Here is a 16,265-nt window from a genome sequence, read left to right as displayed (position 1 = left end):
CACCAGGCTTAGGTTTGTATAGCACTTTTGTGCGAACTGAGATTTTGGCTCTGCTTTGCACATTAAAACTCTGTTTTAAAGTTGTAGCCCTCATTGATTATTATTATATTTTTTTGGAATTGTCCCCTTGTGCACCATCTACTTTGACTGCTGTTCCTATCAACAGCACCTGTGTAATATCACAGATGTAAATGTACATGTGTAAAGAGAGATAAGATGGGCCTCTGCAAGAGTTGCAAGCCAATTCTTCTTTGCAAAGCACAACCTCTGCTTCTCTTCTCCCTCCTGTGATAGCTGATGCTTCTTATCCAATGCTTCTCTGTCCTTGTGAAAAGGGCTCCACAAGTGTTATGGCTTGAAATTCTAGAAAGCAAAGCCCTCAGGATAAAGGCCAGTCCCTCTGCGCTGAAGAGAACACCTCTGAGTTGCTTACCTGGACAGCCATGCTCTCTTGCTCTGGGATCCCTTTTGACTCAGAGCATCAGCCTCTGGAGTCTTGGTTAGCTGCATAGCGACCTTGTGTGTAACTCACAGTTACCATTCCCAAGGCAGCCAACTAGTCAGCGGTCTTTGCATTTGGGTTCTGGCTCAAAAACTGTTCAGCAATACCAACAAGAGTCATTTGGCACACTTTTTAGAAAATATTTTAAAATTATTTTCTCAAGTTACAATACAAGAAACTGTAGTAGAACAAAAAAACACCCTCCCACCTTTTGCAAAGATGTGAGGTAAGATTACTTTGGAGTGTACATTCCTTAAACTGCTGTATTTGCAACCGTGTGGCAGTTCCAGTTACCGCATGCAATCCTAGCTACCAAAAAGTTTTTGGTTTTGTGGTTAATTTTTCTATCAGTGCTAATTGCATGCCCAGGCAGAGACCCCCTGACCCCCGAGAGACCACCCGAAGGAATGAATAACTCATGAAGTGTTATGGGATTTACATTGGCCACAACTTTATTAACACTTTCAGGAAGACCGTGGCTTAGGCATTGAGTGTGTGTCCCTCCCAGCCGGGGGACTGAGGCACATCAGGGTTAATTGGATCCGGGGAGGGGGCACTGTAAGACGTTTGTTTACGCAGCAGCCAGGGCCCTTTTCTGTGCAACCCAGGGGAGTTAACTGACAACCTTTCAGTTTATAGCCAGTGACTCCCTTCACACAAACCCCTTTAACAGGGAACCTTGGAATCACCGCCGCACAGGGTGGGGGGTGAGTCACCACTTCACACCACCCCCCATTTAGGGAAGATAGACTAAAGGATTTCGCCCAACGCCTAAAACCACCAAAGTTGTGACAATTGCTATGGGGAAGGCAAAAAAAAGGAGCAGGGGGAAATTCCTTTCTGGTATTTTTAACAACAACCATCATAACCTCATAAGACGTGCCCAGTTGCATCAGTTTAGAGGTCCATCTGGCCCGGTATTCTGTTTCCTACCGTGACCAGCCAGATGTCCCGATCAGAGGCCTGCAAACAAGACATGATCGCAATAGTCCTTTCACACCCATGTTCTTGCAACTGGCATTCCAAGGCATACCATTATCGCTTCTCTGGAACCCTCAAGTGGGAGTCCAGCAAGGACAAGTTAAAAATAGACCATAATTTAATTGCCATTAAAGGAAGACCATCCACACAGCCCATAATATAGAAAGTTTGAGGTGGCTGTGGCACAAGACACCAACCCTGCACCCAAGAAAGCAGGGAGACAATTTTGGATGTTGTACAATAGCCAGTCATTCTCTGCTTTTGCATTGTGGTCACACGTCCAACACACATTGGCACTGGAAAGAGAAACTGCTTTCTCTCATATGTGTGCAGTTTGTCACAATGCCCATGTCAGTGCAAAAGGGGGACACGTTTTAAAGAAAATAGTGTCTGGGGCAGAGAACCAGAAGCGCACAACCATGGGCTCTGGAGACAACTTGAATTTTACTCAAGGCATGGCTGGAGACTGAAGGTGTGGAGGTGAAAGAGATTAAAGAGGAATGCCATACAATGTGCCACAAGGGAAAGTGTGTGTTTCTCTGTTCCAGAGCCCCAAAAAGGATCAGATAGGAAGGGGAACAAATTTCTTTTCAAGTTTTAAGGTGCTTGTGTTTGTTCATTCTGATATAGTAGTAAAAAAGCATTTTGTGTGTCTGTGTGTTTCTGTATTGAAATATAAATGAAAAACGTTTGGTTCAGTGCTACTGATGTGATACAAGTGCTAAGAAAGTGCAGGACGAATTGAAGTGTGGACAGAACCTGAGTCTCCTGGGCTAGAACTGACTGTTGAAGCAGCCACAGCATTCAGAGAAGCCGCTATTGACACACACGACCTAAACAAGCCTCTATGGCGCATTAACGCCTGGATACCCCAGGTCAGCCCTGGAGATCTGGCAACCCTGGATATAAGGAAACTTAGATGGTAAAGTCTTGTCATACAACAACTCCTTATTTCTGCTCAATGACTCCCATTTGTTCTGTAATAAATCTAGTTTTATTCACAAGTCCACCCAAGTCTATGATTACCAGACGTCCCCATTTCCTGGGGACAGTCCCCGGATTTACAAATCAATCCATCAATTTAGTAGGAAGTTGAAAAGTGTCCCCGGATTCATTGAAGAAAATCTGGTAGCCTTGCCCTAGTCTCTTCTTTAAAAACCATGTTTCTCTGTGCATACACGGCTGTGCAACCTTCCCTTTTTGCTTATTGATTCCCCCCCACCCATTTTTTATTTTATGGACGCAAGCTGCCTTTGCGACCTCAGCCTGTCTGATGTATAGCATTTCTTTACGTTTGCTGACTACCAGTTCTTCTCACTTTATTGTGCAAAGGTGGTTCGAGTTCCTGTCCACTTTAATCTCTCTCTCTCTCTCTCTCTCTCTCTCTCTCTCTCTCTCTCTCTCTCTCTCTCACACACACACACACACACACACACACATTAAACAAAGGTTTCTTCTCTTTCCCCTCACTATACTTTGGGAAACATTGCTGTTGCTGTTTCCCCCGTTCAAAAGTATACCGTTGAGTATCTTTTAAATGTTATTCCCATTTAGTGCCTCATAACTGAACTTCTAAGTGACACTCTTTCCTGCCTGACTTGCCTTAGCAATGGGATTGCTGCAACAAGGAGGGCAGGGTCAGATGGGAATTATAGTTGCCGAGCGGACCTGAGTGAAGCCTGCCTCTCTCAGGTCCATTCATCAGCCTTAAGGCTGCTGTGGATTGGCTCATTTGAATTAGCAGATTTGGTGGGAACCCCTGAGCCCCCACGGCAGCTGAGGGAGACGTGCTGCGCTCAAACTGGTGTGTTGCGTCTGAGCAGTGAGGGAGGCCCCAAGTCGGGCCGCAACCACCACTCACCGAGGAGATACAATAAGTGGCCCAGGTGGCCACTTGGGGGGGGGGAGGGTTTACATGAAAACCTTGTGAACATTTTCAAAATAAAATTCTCTCCCCGACTTTCGCTGAGTTTCTATGTTTTGTTCTTTAGACAATTTATTTGTGTCACTCTGCTTTGGACTGTTATTATTACCAATGCTATTTTTCTAGAAATTGAGGTGCCTGAACTCACCATGAACACCTCCCTTGTTCTCTTATAAAGGCAATGGCGCCCACTGGAGAGGGGCCAGAACTGAGATGGGACCTCAGTTGGCTTAGCTTCCTCTAAGCCTTAGGGGTTAACTTTATTAGTCTTCCTCCTTATGAAGCCCTGGAGTTGCCTGGATCTGGAACAGATCAGGAGGAGGAAAGGAGGCCTTTAATCAGAAATACCAGAAATGTTATTGTTTGTGTGTGGGTGGGTGGGTGTTAAAGAAGACAGGGACTCATTCATAAGAGTCAACTCTTAGGGGCCATGGTCCCTTCAGCCCCCACCTTCCAGAAAATATTTAAGGAGTCCAGACCCCCCCACCCCAAATTGATAGGCATTGCCATTCAAATGATACCATTTGCATGCATGTGATCGATTGTGCAGGATGGGACTTAGGTAAAGGTAAAGGGACCCCTGACCATCACGTCTAGTCGCGGCCGACTCTGGGGTTGCGGAGACTGACACAAACACATGCTTAATACTGTTTTAGCTGTGTCTTGGTGTAGTACAACAGAAGTATTATCTCACCCCACATGCCCTGTGTAGCTATAACCAAATAAAACGATACAAGGATAGTCATCTGGGTTTCTCCAGCTCAGTAGGTGGTGGAGACAGTCACTCTGCTGACCACAAAAGGGAGTTTGGACTCAGCAAAGGAGTGGAGCACTAGGCTTTGTGACCTCCAAGAGGGCCAAGGATGTATGGGAGGCTCCAGGCCCTCATCCCAGAATATTCATAGATGCAAACTAAATTCTACTTGCATTTTTAACATTGTGAAAATTGTCTCTACTAAGATACCTTAGAAACAACAACAACCTGCATACTCTACCTACCTAAATACCCACCTAAGCAGGGCCGACAGATGACATTTTGCCGCCTGAGGCAAAATGGAAAATGGCACCCACATCCTCCTCCTCCACATGAAGTGACTGGAGGCGGCCTGGGGAAACCCCGGTGTGCTGAAGGCAGGGGAGAAAAAATGAGGCTGGAGAAGAGAAGGTGGTGTGAGCAGTGTGCTCCCTGGGGCAGAAGAGGAGGGAAGAGTCTCAGTGGGCAGGCAGCGATTGAGGTTCCTCAGACCTGCCAGCCCTCTCAACTGTCCCCAGCTTGCTGCCTGAGGTGACTGCCTCAGCAAGGCTCATGGGCCTGCCAGCCCTGCACTTAAGCTGACACCACTCATCCCCTACATCTAACCCTATTATAAATAAGCATGTAAATGGCAAAATAAAGATATAAAACAAATCATAATAGTTCCATGTTGCTGATGGCAAGCTAGGCACCACTTGCATTTGTACCAATGCTTTCTTCTGTTAAAAAGAGGGTGTGCTGAGAATCCTTGGCCACCGCATCGTTAAAAGTAAGCCCACTCCACTTCAGAGTTCTGAGCATTTTTACCCCCACACACTGAAAGTTGGCAATATTCCCTCCATTCATGGAGTGGGCTCCAGTCACAGACTGACTCTTCAGATTTCCAGTGGGACAAGCTGTGATGTGCATGGTGTGCTAGAGCTTTCTGAATATGGGTACTGATGAAACCATTTCTTCTGAAAATAACCTGGTTATCTTGTTTCCCTGTGAATAATTAGCTTCAAAGAGGTGGATAGGTGGATATGCTTAGATAAACTTTGAAGGTTATAAAGAGCCATCATGAAAGAAAGGAGGAAAGGAAGAAAGAAATCTGGTGCAAAGGCGAGCCCATTGCAAGGATGACAGGTGTGCTGTTAAGTTTGGTGTTGACTTCCTTGTACTTGCTTCAAGCTTCAGACAGCATCGACATTCAGCCAGACCTTGATGTTCAAAAGGTAACAGCTCTTCTGCCTCACAATACTCCTCTTGTGTAAGCTCTTGTGCCTTACAAATGCCAGTTTTGCAGGACTGTGGCAACAAGATAAGTGTTCAATTTCTCCTTTTACTGCAACAGTTCAAGGCGTCAAGTCAACAGGGAGGCAATAATTTGGCACTGCCATTTGGGGGCCTTGAATTTTGGGGCACAATGCCCACCTGCCTTTGGCTGCTTGCCTGAAAGTAGGGGAATGATCAGGTAGAATCAGAATCTTCATTGCATCAGCCACTAGTCATAGCAATAAAATAAAATGTACTGAAGAAAGAGGTAAAAACTTAACTATAAAAAATACATTTTGGAGGTTTACATCAATAATCAAATAATAGATCTTATTCTAATTGCCCCCGCTAAGAACCTTGCAGTTTTTGCTGTCATCTTGATCACCTAAAAGAAAGGACACAGTTGCAATGGTTAAGTGACCAGGCATAGACAATAATAGAGGAATAATAACCTCACTCCTCATATCATTATAAATAGAGTGCAAGTACATGAGCCACTGACTCAATACTGCCATCTCCACCTGGACATAACCATTTTTCCACTGGAATTTTTTGAAATCGACCCTCAAGTACAGTCATAGACAGGATATTCAATCTTGCGAAAGTGAAAGCATGTCTGTATTTTGGAATTGTTAAATTTTGCAAAATAGGGTGCCAAAATGTCAAGGTGGGAAATAATCATACCATGGATAAAATGTCCTTATTGTGGCCAAATTATTCAGTCGCACGGTATTATATTAAATTATTTGCTTTACTGAAGCCCAGTGTTAATAACTGTATTGGTGATAAACCAGAAAAGTAAAGCTTTTGGTTGACAATTTTAGTCCCAGCGCTCTCATGACAATCTTGTGATACAAAGTGTAGTAGACCAGTGGGGTTTAAATTTAGGCAAAGCCAATAAATGTCCTACACCAAATCTGTAATTCTAAGTGCAATGAAGCATTTGGAACAAAGAATGGAACAGAAAAAAGTTGCCTTAGGATCTTAGATTGAACAGCTTCTCTAGATCCAAAGTGAGGGCCTGTCCAAATCTGAGCCCCATATAATAACTCTGCTAGGGGTTTAGTTTTAAACACTTCAAGGGGTGATGGTATGTGTTTGCCACCTTTTGTATGGAAAAAGCATGTCAGAATTTTGGCACTTTTCCTTTGCACATCTCTGATCGGATCAGGTAAATATTCCAACAATCCTTTAGCACAAGGGAGCATTAAATAGCACCATCTGAAGATCTTTGACATATGGGATATGGGACATTCTGGGATATGGTCTCTTATTTGCTTGTTCACTGTAAATCACAAACTCCCAGGTTTGGATTTTGAGTATAGATTTGAACTTGTATGAATTTTACTTCCAGCTCTTACTGTCTTTATGTCAGGGGTCTTGCAGCCTGCGGGCCAGATCTGTCTCCCCAAGAGAGTTTTTTGTTGTGCCAAAGATCTCTTAATTGTGAAACTGTTGCAGATTTTAAATAGACAAATTAATTTCTGTATTGCTGCTACCAATCACTGCCCTTTATTTTTCCTTTAAAAGTTTGTGATTATTTCATAATGTTCATAATGAAGCCCCATCCCACCAAACACTGTCTCCAATCCCCACAATAAAAAGCAAAAACTACTTCCTTACTTAAGAGTAATTCTGCAGTACTTGCTACATTCATGTGCCTCTTGTGGCTGATTTGTGATCTCAGACTAAAGCAGCATTTCTCTTCTCTTCTCTTCTCTTCTCTTCTCTTCTCTTCTCTTCTCTTCTCTTCTCTTCTCTTCTCTTCTCTTCTCTCTGCTACGCAACCACACCATGATGTCAGAAGGAGATGCTTCTACATGGCATCTTCCTCCACATCATTGCACAGTAATCTTTATTGCTTTTCAAATAACACACAACTGAAACAAAGCAAAACCTATCTATAATGTGAAGGGTAAAAGTGCTGTGATGCAGAAGAGTAGAAACACAGTTTTACACTTTTCACATATTTTTTCTGGGAAGAGAAAAAGACCACATTTCCAGTAAATGTAAACTGTGTGTGTGTGTGTGTGTGTGTGTGTGTGTGAGAGAGAGAGAGAGAGAGAGAGAGAGAGAGAGAGAGAGAGAGAGAGAGAATAGTGGATTAGTGACACACAGCATATAACATGGCCCTTACCTACCTCTGGTTGGAGAGCTGTAAAAATTCCCTTTATTGCCATGGCTGAAAAATACACAAATCCTAAAACAGGCCGCCACCACATCAGTGACGCCATTTTCCCTTTGCACAGAGGATCCAAGAAGGTCATAAGCTATGTGAGAGAGTTCTGTTTGTATCCTCCAAGCTAAGGTATCTTACACTAGTCGAGGTGCCTTAAGGAAAGGGGGGGGGGACAGAGTGGGGATTGCTGCCTGGAGTGATGCGAGTGGAAAGATGATCATTTCCCAGCATGCATTTCTGAAAAAAACACACCACTATACCAACTTCTTTCTCTAGTTGGCTGGAAGATGGACTCTCATTGCAGTGGTGCTAGAGAGAGGTGAACTAACGCATTACTACAGACATCTTGTTACAGTGGAACCTAAAAACAATGGAGAAATGGTTTGTGTAGCAGAGGCTTATCAGTAAGTTCTCTTGGATTACTTTGATCACTACCTTTCTTTGTGCTTCAAGATCCATGAATACACTTTTCGAAGTGGGGTAATCACTAAAATTCTAGAGTCTTGACAGCTGCAATTCTGCAAGTTTGTAGGGACAGAATATTATGCAAGAAGATATGTTCATGCACCTTCCTCCCACCCCTGAATCCTTCTCTTTACATTTTGATGGCAAAATGTTTTCTGTGTGGGGTTCCCCATTAGCCATCACAGTTTCCAGAACTCTATTCCCCAGGCAGCTACTTGTGTTGCCCATCATGTTGGGCAAGGAATCAATACCTGGAGAGTTGGAGACACCCCCCCCCCCGTGACCCTCCAGGTCAGAGGATGTGATGTTGCTGGAGTTGTCAGGCTCAGAACACACACTTTCTAGGCTGTCCTTCTCACCTCCTTCCTGGAAGAGCAAGCAGATGCAGAATAGGGCAACAGGCCTTTAGATAATGTACAGTACACTGTCTGTTGGCTCGACACCTTCTCAAGAGCTATCAGACCAGCCTGTCATAATAAGGCCTCAGAAGTCATCAGCATGCCTGATTCTGAGAGAACTCTGCGCAAACATGCCAAAGGAAAGTTCTCCAAGGTCCTGCCCAGCAATTTCCCACATTGGATTGGACTTATTGACTCATCACTTGAAATGTAAGTGCTCTGGACTCTCACGCTCTACCAGACACCCAACCCCCAAGAACTTAGCCCAAAAGTAGCAAGAACACTCAAGAACATTCCATTTGCTGTGGAACCATTTCAGAGCTTCATAGTCAAGAAACACCTGGTGCCCTCTAGATCAGTGGTTTTCAACCTTGGGTCCCCAGATGTTTTTGGCCTACAACTCCCATGATCCCTAGCTCACAGGACCAGTGGTCAGGGAGGATGGGAGTTGTAGGGCAAAAACACCTGGAGACCCAAGGTTGAGAAAGGCTGCTCTAGATGTTTTGGACTACAGTCCCTATCAACTCCAACCAGTCCAGTCATGTTCTTATTAGTTTCTGTATCATGCAGCCATACCGGCTGGGGCTGGTGATGTTTAGTCTAGAACATTGGGAGGGCACTGGATTGGCAAGGATTTCCCTACACAAGACTCACAAGACTTCCCCACACCAGAATTTCAGTTGGTTCAGGCATGGATGGGGTGGGAGGATATTTCCTGTTGCAGACACATTTCTGATCTTATATATTTTTTTCCCTTGCCAGAGATAATGAATGCAAAGAAGTGGTGAATCGATTGATTCCGGGTGAGAAGCCTGGAATATATAAAAAAGGTAACTTCAAGTGGCTCATTCCTCCCTTAGGCTGGAGGGAATTTATAATATTTTACCCACCTCCATGGGAAACCAATCTGTTCTCAAACCACCTCTGCTCTCTCTACCTCTCTCCCCACCAATTAGGGCTTCCTAATGGGGGCTTAATATTGCAACTCGGTCCTTGAGATAAACACAGATAGGTTGTTGGCAAGAGACTTTTTAAACTTTGGATTCCTCTGAGAAGTGATAAATACGGATTCAGTGAGGGGAGGGGATATGGCTTGTCAGCATTTTGATTCCAGTAACATTTTGAGGATGCTGCAAAAAGTGATAAAACGTTTAAAAACTAAAACCAAACCAAACATGGCATGATGAAGTCGTTGCCCATATACAAGGGGTGGGGGATGGGGTGGTAGCGGTGGTGGTAGAATCAGTTCTTCATGGGACTGTCCTACTCCAAAGATTAGATTAGATTAGATTTATTGCGGCCATTGGCCCATATCGAAACAATACATCAGAATTTATCCAAAAACAATACAGTTTATACAATTCCAAGTTAAAACACCCATATAGAACCAATTTTACTTCAGTTAAGTAAACACTATACACAATAAACTCCCTCTATGTAAACCGCCATTCAGATCCATCAGATTTTGGGGGGTATGCGCCTTAGTTCTGGCAGTAGATAGGTAGCCGTGTTGGTCTGCCATAGTCAAAATAAAAAAATTTCCTTCCAGTAGCACCTTAAAGACCAACTAAGTTAGTTCTTGGTATGAGCTTTCGTGTGCATGCACACTTCTTCAGATACCTCATTTCTACACGAAAGCTCATACCAAGAACTAACTTAGTTGGTCTTTAAGGTGCTACTGGAAGGAAATTTTTTTATTAGTTCTGGCACTTATTGATGGTTCTTAAGTTTAGCTAAGCTGTCAGAGACATACAGTGATCCATTTCTCCTCTTTTGAAATAAAACATTAATCAGGTATCTAGCTACTGCGAGGGATCTACTTGTATCTTCGTCGTTTAATAAGTATATTATTTGGGCTTCCTGAGGACCGTCAGCAATTCTCAATAAATATGGGGCCAGAAACTTGGACCGTGCAGCCGAATGTAATGGACAACAGAAGATTATATGATATAACGATTCTATAGATCCACTTTTACAGTCACAGAGGAGTGAGATCTGACCGTTGGAGAGTCTGTTACCCAACACGTTTGATGGGAAAACATTGAATCTAGCCTTTATAAAGGCATACCTGTGCGTCACCACAGATAAGGTAGTTAAGTCAGATGGAAGTTTCGTTGGTGGTGTTAAGCCAAGGTTTATCGGCGAACAGGTGCCACCACCTGTCGCAATATTAAATTGTAAATCCATCTCCTCTAATTTGTGAGTTATAATTCTTTTGGCAGAAATTAAATCCAATTTTAATAGTACGGATGGAGATAGTCCTAGGGACACAAGTTTCCCATGTATTATTTTTGCCCTGGGGCTAGGGAAGTCATCTCTCCAGAGACACTGTATCAAGTGGAGATTTGGAAGTTTATGCCATAATGCCAACCAGTAACAGAGGATGCATTTCCATAATGTGGTTTCCAGAGATGTAACATTTAGTCCCAGTCGTATAGCAGTATTGCTTACACACCTGGGTAATTTTAGCAACCTTCTTAAAAGCTGGTTTTGGATTACCTCCAAATGGGTTAGGTTAACAAAGGACCCCCATAATGGGATTGCATATGCTATTGTTGCAATCACCTTTGCCTTGAAAACTTTTAACACTGATGGAATATGGAAAGCCCCATCTGAAAAGAAAAAACGCAATAACGCATAGGAAAGGGCTTTAGCTCTGTTTAATACATATGCAATATGGACCTTCCAGCCCATGTTGTGTTGGAGAAAGACTCCCAAGTACTGAAATTTAAAGACTTGGTCAATAGCTTTTCCGTCTATTCTCCAATTATAGGTTTTTCGACTCTTGGTGAAAATTAGAACTTTGGACTTAACATGGTTAATTGTAAGAAAATTTGATTTGCAGTAAACTTCGAAGATTTTTAATGCCCTCCTGAGGCCGACTCTTGAGAAGGATAGGATCACTGCGTCGTCTGCATAGAGTAGAAGGGGGCAACGATATTGGGCAAGACGGGGGGCGTGGATCGTTTCTTGAGACTCTATCAGAGACGCCCTCATATCACTTATAAATAGATTAAAAAGGGTCGGAGCAAGGATACATCCTTGACGAACACCTCTATTGATAGGTACTGGATTTGAGAGGTCTCCGGTCGGAGTGATTCTCACCCTAGTGGCCGATCCGCCATGCAATTTAGTTATTAGCCACAGAAGTCTTTTGTCTATTTCCCATTGGGCTAATTTCCCCCAAAGTAATCCTCTGGGGATGCTATCAAAAGCGGCCTTTAAATCAATAAAGGCCGCACAAAGTTGGCCTCTATTTGGGGAGGAATATTTCCGGGCAAGGTGGTATAAAACTAGGACCTGGTCAACCGCTGACTGATTCGGTCTAAAACCAGCCTGTTCAGGCCCAATCAGGTTGTTCTCTTCGGCCCACTTAGTAAGCTTAGTTAACAAGAACCGTGCATATATTTTCCCAATTAATGACAATAAACTGATATTCCTGTAATTTCCCGGATTATCTGTCGAGCCTTTTTTATGAATTGGAACAATAATCGCATCCTTCCATATTCTTGGTACCTTCCCACTGTTATTTACGGCATCAAAAGTAGTGGTCAGGATTTTCGCCCACCAGTATGCATGAAGTTTTATAGCTTCCGCCGGGAATAGGTCGGGACCGGGGGCTTTTCCAATTTTAAGATTAGAAATGAGTCCATGGATTTCTTCTGGGTCAGTGGGTGGACAAAGAGGGAGCTGCTCATAGAGGGAGCTGCTCATAGCTACTCCAAAGGATATAAGGTAGGAGAGGCATCCAGCGCAGCTAGACATCTTGAATGCCCTTCTTGAGGCCCATGCTTTAAATGGCTGCCTCTGGACATTCAAATGGGTAAGGTTATTTATTGTATTACACTATTTAAAATGAACATAGTTCAACACAGTTTTGAAAAATCAAACGAGGCTATGCCATTTTGTTCTACTGAAGCATGAAACAACGTAGTCAAGGAGATCCCAGTTATTCATGTATATTATTCATCTTGCATGCAGTCTTGTTTTGCCTACTTTTAAATAACTTCTTGTACATTTTTCATTGTTTAGAGGGTTCCTGTACACCCCCCCCCGGGCTTCTGGTAATTTCTCCTTTGTTTTGGAAGAGTTAGCTGGGCAACATACAAATGTCCTTACTTGTTTTTCACTTGGGCATAGGACTTATTTGGTGTAAACATGCATATACTTGAGTGCAGTGTGTTCAGTGAGTCTAACTACATATTAGAAAAATGTTGTAAACTGTTTTGCTATTTGCTTTATAAAATTGTAATATACAATTTTTATGAATAAATAAATAGGTGTTCATATGGTTAAAATGAACATATAAAATAACTTGTTGGGAATTGAAATGAGTAAGTTCTTTTTTTATTTCAGTTTTCGAGCTTTAAGACTCCCTCATAAGCTTTAATTGTGCCAAAGGGTCTGCATTAATTGGGGATTAGATTTAACTCATAAGGTTTCTATTTAGTCAAAAGGCTACATACCTATCAGATCTAGCAACCGTACAGGGAAAAGCGATATATGCACCCTTAAAGGATATTTTTTGTGGTTCTTTTTTGCATCTAGGGGAGAGCACCTTATATTTCGTGAAAGCAGATTACAGCCGTTATCACATGGTTTTCGTTGACACAACAATAATGAAGGCCCTTCATCTTTATAGTATGTGGCATTGGGGATGGGGGGGGGAGTGCACTGGTGTGTGTGTGTTTGCAAGGAGTGTGTGCTATTGGATGTGTCAGGTATACCTGCCAACTAAAAATATAAAAATACAGTGGTTATTTTTCTTTAGATCACTTTTCTCAAATTCTGAATATTCAGCAGCATAATACATTATATGAATTGGCTTCATGCACAAGCAGAAGCCATTCATAAACTATATGCCACTGAAGATTTTATGAATTAAAATGCATCTGACCTGTTTTCAGAAATATGTCTGCTCCACACTATCTGCATCACCTGGATTTCAAGGTTGTGAGCAACCATTTGTATTATAGTGCTGTGGTACAGTTAGCATTTGAAAGATATATTCAGCCAGCACAGCTAGATATTTTAGAACAGATTCATGTGCTATTATAAATTGTGTCTGCATTGCTATGGTAGGTTAAATGGTACTTTCTATTGGCCTGTTCCCCTTTTAAGGCTGTCCATGTTCCCCTTTTAAAGCTGTCCATCCTTTTGGTGGACGCGGGTGGTGCTGTGGGTTAAACCACAGAGCCTAGGGCTTGCTGATCAGAAGGTTGGTGGTTTGAATCCCTGTGACGGGATGAGCTCCCATTATTCGGTCCCCGATCCTGCCAACCTAGCAGTTTGAGAGCACAAAGTGCAAGTAGATAAATAGGTACAGCTGCAGCGGGAAGGTAAACAGCATTTCTGTGTGCTGCTCTGGTTCACCAGAAGTGGCTTAGTCATGCTGGCCACATGACCTGGAAGATGTATGCCGGTGCCCTTGACCAATAAAGTGAGATGAGCGCCGCAACCCCAGAGTCGGCCACGACTGGACCTAATGGTCAGGGGTCCCTTTACTATCCTTTTGGTGGCGAATCCCATGCTTTAATTAATTAATTATACCCTCACATTTTTCCCTGACAGAGATTCAAGGTGGCTTACAAATTAAAAATAAGGAAAAAACATAGAAAAAGCCATCATTAAAAACAATTAAGCATTGATAGAATTAAAACATGAAAGACTACTTATAAAAACAGGTCCCTGAAACTGGGATTATGGTAGATACCATTACATTTTGTCAGACATGTTTTCTGCATAAAGGCATACTCTTTTACCCCAGGAATGTTTCCAGCATCCATTCATTTATGGTAGGTCATAATACTACTACTCACAACCATGAATGATTGGTTTCAGGATTATGCAGGTTTTGTGTACTCAAACCAAGGTTATAACAGATTAACATTGCAGGATAAATAACCTAAATGGCTTTCTGTGAGCTTTGTTCAGAAAGTTGCACGTTATGAAGCTCACTAGATTCTCACTAAGTTTGTTAAATATTTATTAATCTTTCACTCAATCATGATAGCAGCAAATAAGGCTTTATCTTATACCTCTTTAACTATGTGCCCCGAACCCAAAATATGTCTGTTCCTTCCCCCTCTCTTTCCTCATCCCAATTCTTAATGTGACATCTTTTTGGGGTCTGAAGCTAGGGAACCAGAACCATCAGCTGACATAATAGACATATACAAGGCTGTCGCCAAATCCCTGGATTTGCCAGCGGACAAGATTATCTATCTACACAAATCTGGTAAGAGTAGTTATTATTTCTCAATTTGGGGTAAATAATGGTGAAGTTTCTCTTCCTTCCTTCCTTCCTTCCTTCCTTCCTTCCTTCCTTCCTTCCTTCCTTTCTTTCTTTCTTTCTTTCTTTCTCTGTTCCTTCCTTCCTTCCTTCCTTCCTTCCTTCCTTCCTTCCTTCCTTCTGTTTCTAAAAACGGAACACAAGTTAGATTAAGCTAAGGAACATTGCATTAAACAACATATGTAAAAACAGCCAAACGGCATAATAAAAGAAAGGCAGATAAAAATATATACTGTATTTTTAAAATCTTCAATTGCATCCGCCATCACCTGATAAAGAGTATTATGTCTAATGGAACAGGTGAATCCAAATAGCCCTGATAGAAGCAACTGGTGATGGATCCAGGGGGATCTGTCCAGCAGGGCATTCCACAGTCAGGCTACTTGAATATAAAAGACCCGCCTCCTTTACCTCAATCAGGCATCTGACTGAGGTAGATCAGAAAGCAGAGGTGAGGCCATTGATCTGATCAAGCACAAACAGCTTCAGATGGGAAGTGCATCTCTCAATATATCCTGGTCCCAGGCTGTAGCGTTTGTTACGTTAGTTTCTCTCAGCAGTGTAAGCTCTAGGGTGTTTTCTGGGGAAGGGAGGCTTGAGCAACACACTCTCTATGTGCTCCCCTTCCTAAATGGGCCTACCTCTTCTGCACCATTGGTCCTGCTGCTCATTTGCTTGCCTCTTGCTCTGGATCCAATCAGCACTACCTCCCAGAATGAGCGTGGCGGAGGTGTGCAATGGAGGTTGTCTTTCTTCTCCTTGCTCCTTTTGCTACTCACCCACTTGCAGAGTGCAGGTGAAAAGCCAGCAGCAGAACCGACAAGGTCTTACAATGGGCCTCCTACTCCTGTGTGGGCTTCAGCAGTGGCGCCAACCCTGCCTGTGAATTAATGGGGAAAGGGTTGCTGGTTCTTTTAAGCCAACTTTCCTCGTACAGAAAGAGCACCTAAAATGATCAAATAGCTAGAACACCTTCCCTACAAGGAAAGAGGATGAAGGAATCAGTATGTATATTAGCGCTGAGGTGTCCATACAGCTAGAGTGTCCCTATTAGCTAGTTACCAGGTTTCTGCTCCCTGGTCCCAATTCCACATCTTCCTATGAGACATTATCTTTTTTCTTCCACAGCTCCATGCCCGAATGCATGAGTTAAATCCTGGAACCTGGGGTTGTGTGTGACTGCAAATATGGCTCAAATTTGTAAAAGCATCCCATTTGCAAAGAAAATCAACTGGATCACATCCCTAGAGATGTAACAAAATGGTGTATCAATGCCACTGTCAGTCATTTAATTGTATGAAAACCCATCAAAACCAATTAAAACCATCAAAGACAGAAATGTGTTCAATTTTATTTTAATCTATTTATTTTTAATTGGCAAATTTATATGCCGTCTTTCATGACACTGCAAGACAGTTAACACAATCACAATTGCAAAAATGGATGATATGTAAAATGCAAAAAAGGAGAGAAAAAACAAGTTGCCATTATACCTTGAATAATATATATATATTTA

At 42.6% G+C, this 16,265-nt stretch overlaps 1 protein-coding gene across 2 annotated transcripts; it reads left to right on the top strand.

The window, feature by feature from the left end:
• Positions 1-5,225: 5,225 nt before the first annotated feature.
• LOC308578792 (epididymal secretory protein 4-like) lies at positions 5,226-16,034 on the top strand. 2 transcript variants are annotated; one of them, XM_081179359.1, is made up of 6 exons: positions 5,227-5,375; positions 7,871-7,998; positions 9,220-9,287; positions 13,006-13,098; positions 14,594-14,695; positions 15,878-16,012. In XM_081179359.1, the coding sequence occupies exons 1-6, from the start codon at positions 5,280-5,282 to the stop codon at positions 15,895-15,897; spliced, it is 507 nt and encodes a 168-aa protein (XP_081035485.1). In that variant the 5' UTR covers positions 5,227-5,279; the 3' UTR covers positions 15,898-16,012. The 2 variants fall into 2 exon arrangements, with proteins under 2 accessions (XP_081035486.1, XP_081035485.1); XM_081179360.1 differs by lacking the exon at positions 14,594-14,695 and having other exon boundaries at positions 5,226-5,375; positions 15,878-16,034.
• Positions 16,035-16,265: the final 231 nt, after the last annotated feature.

Source organism: Podarcis bocagei (genome assembly GCF_964188305.1).
Source record: "Podarcis bocagei genome assembly, chromosome: Z".
NCBI lineage: Eukaryota > Metazoa > Chordata > Lepidosauria > Squamata > Lacertidae > Podarcis > Podarcis bocagei.
This window is presented reverse-complemented; position numbering and strand designations above follow the sequence as displayed.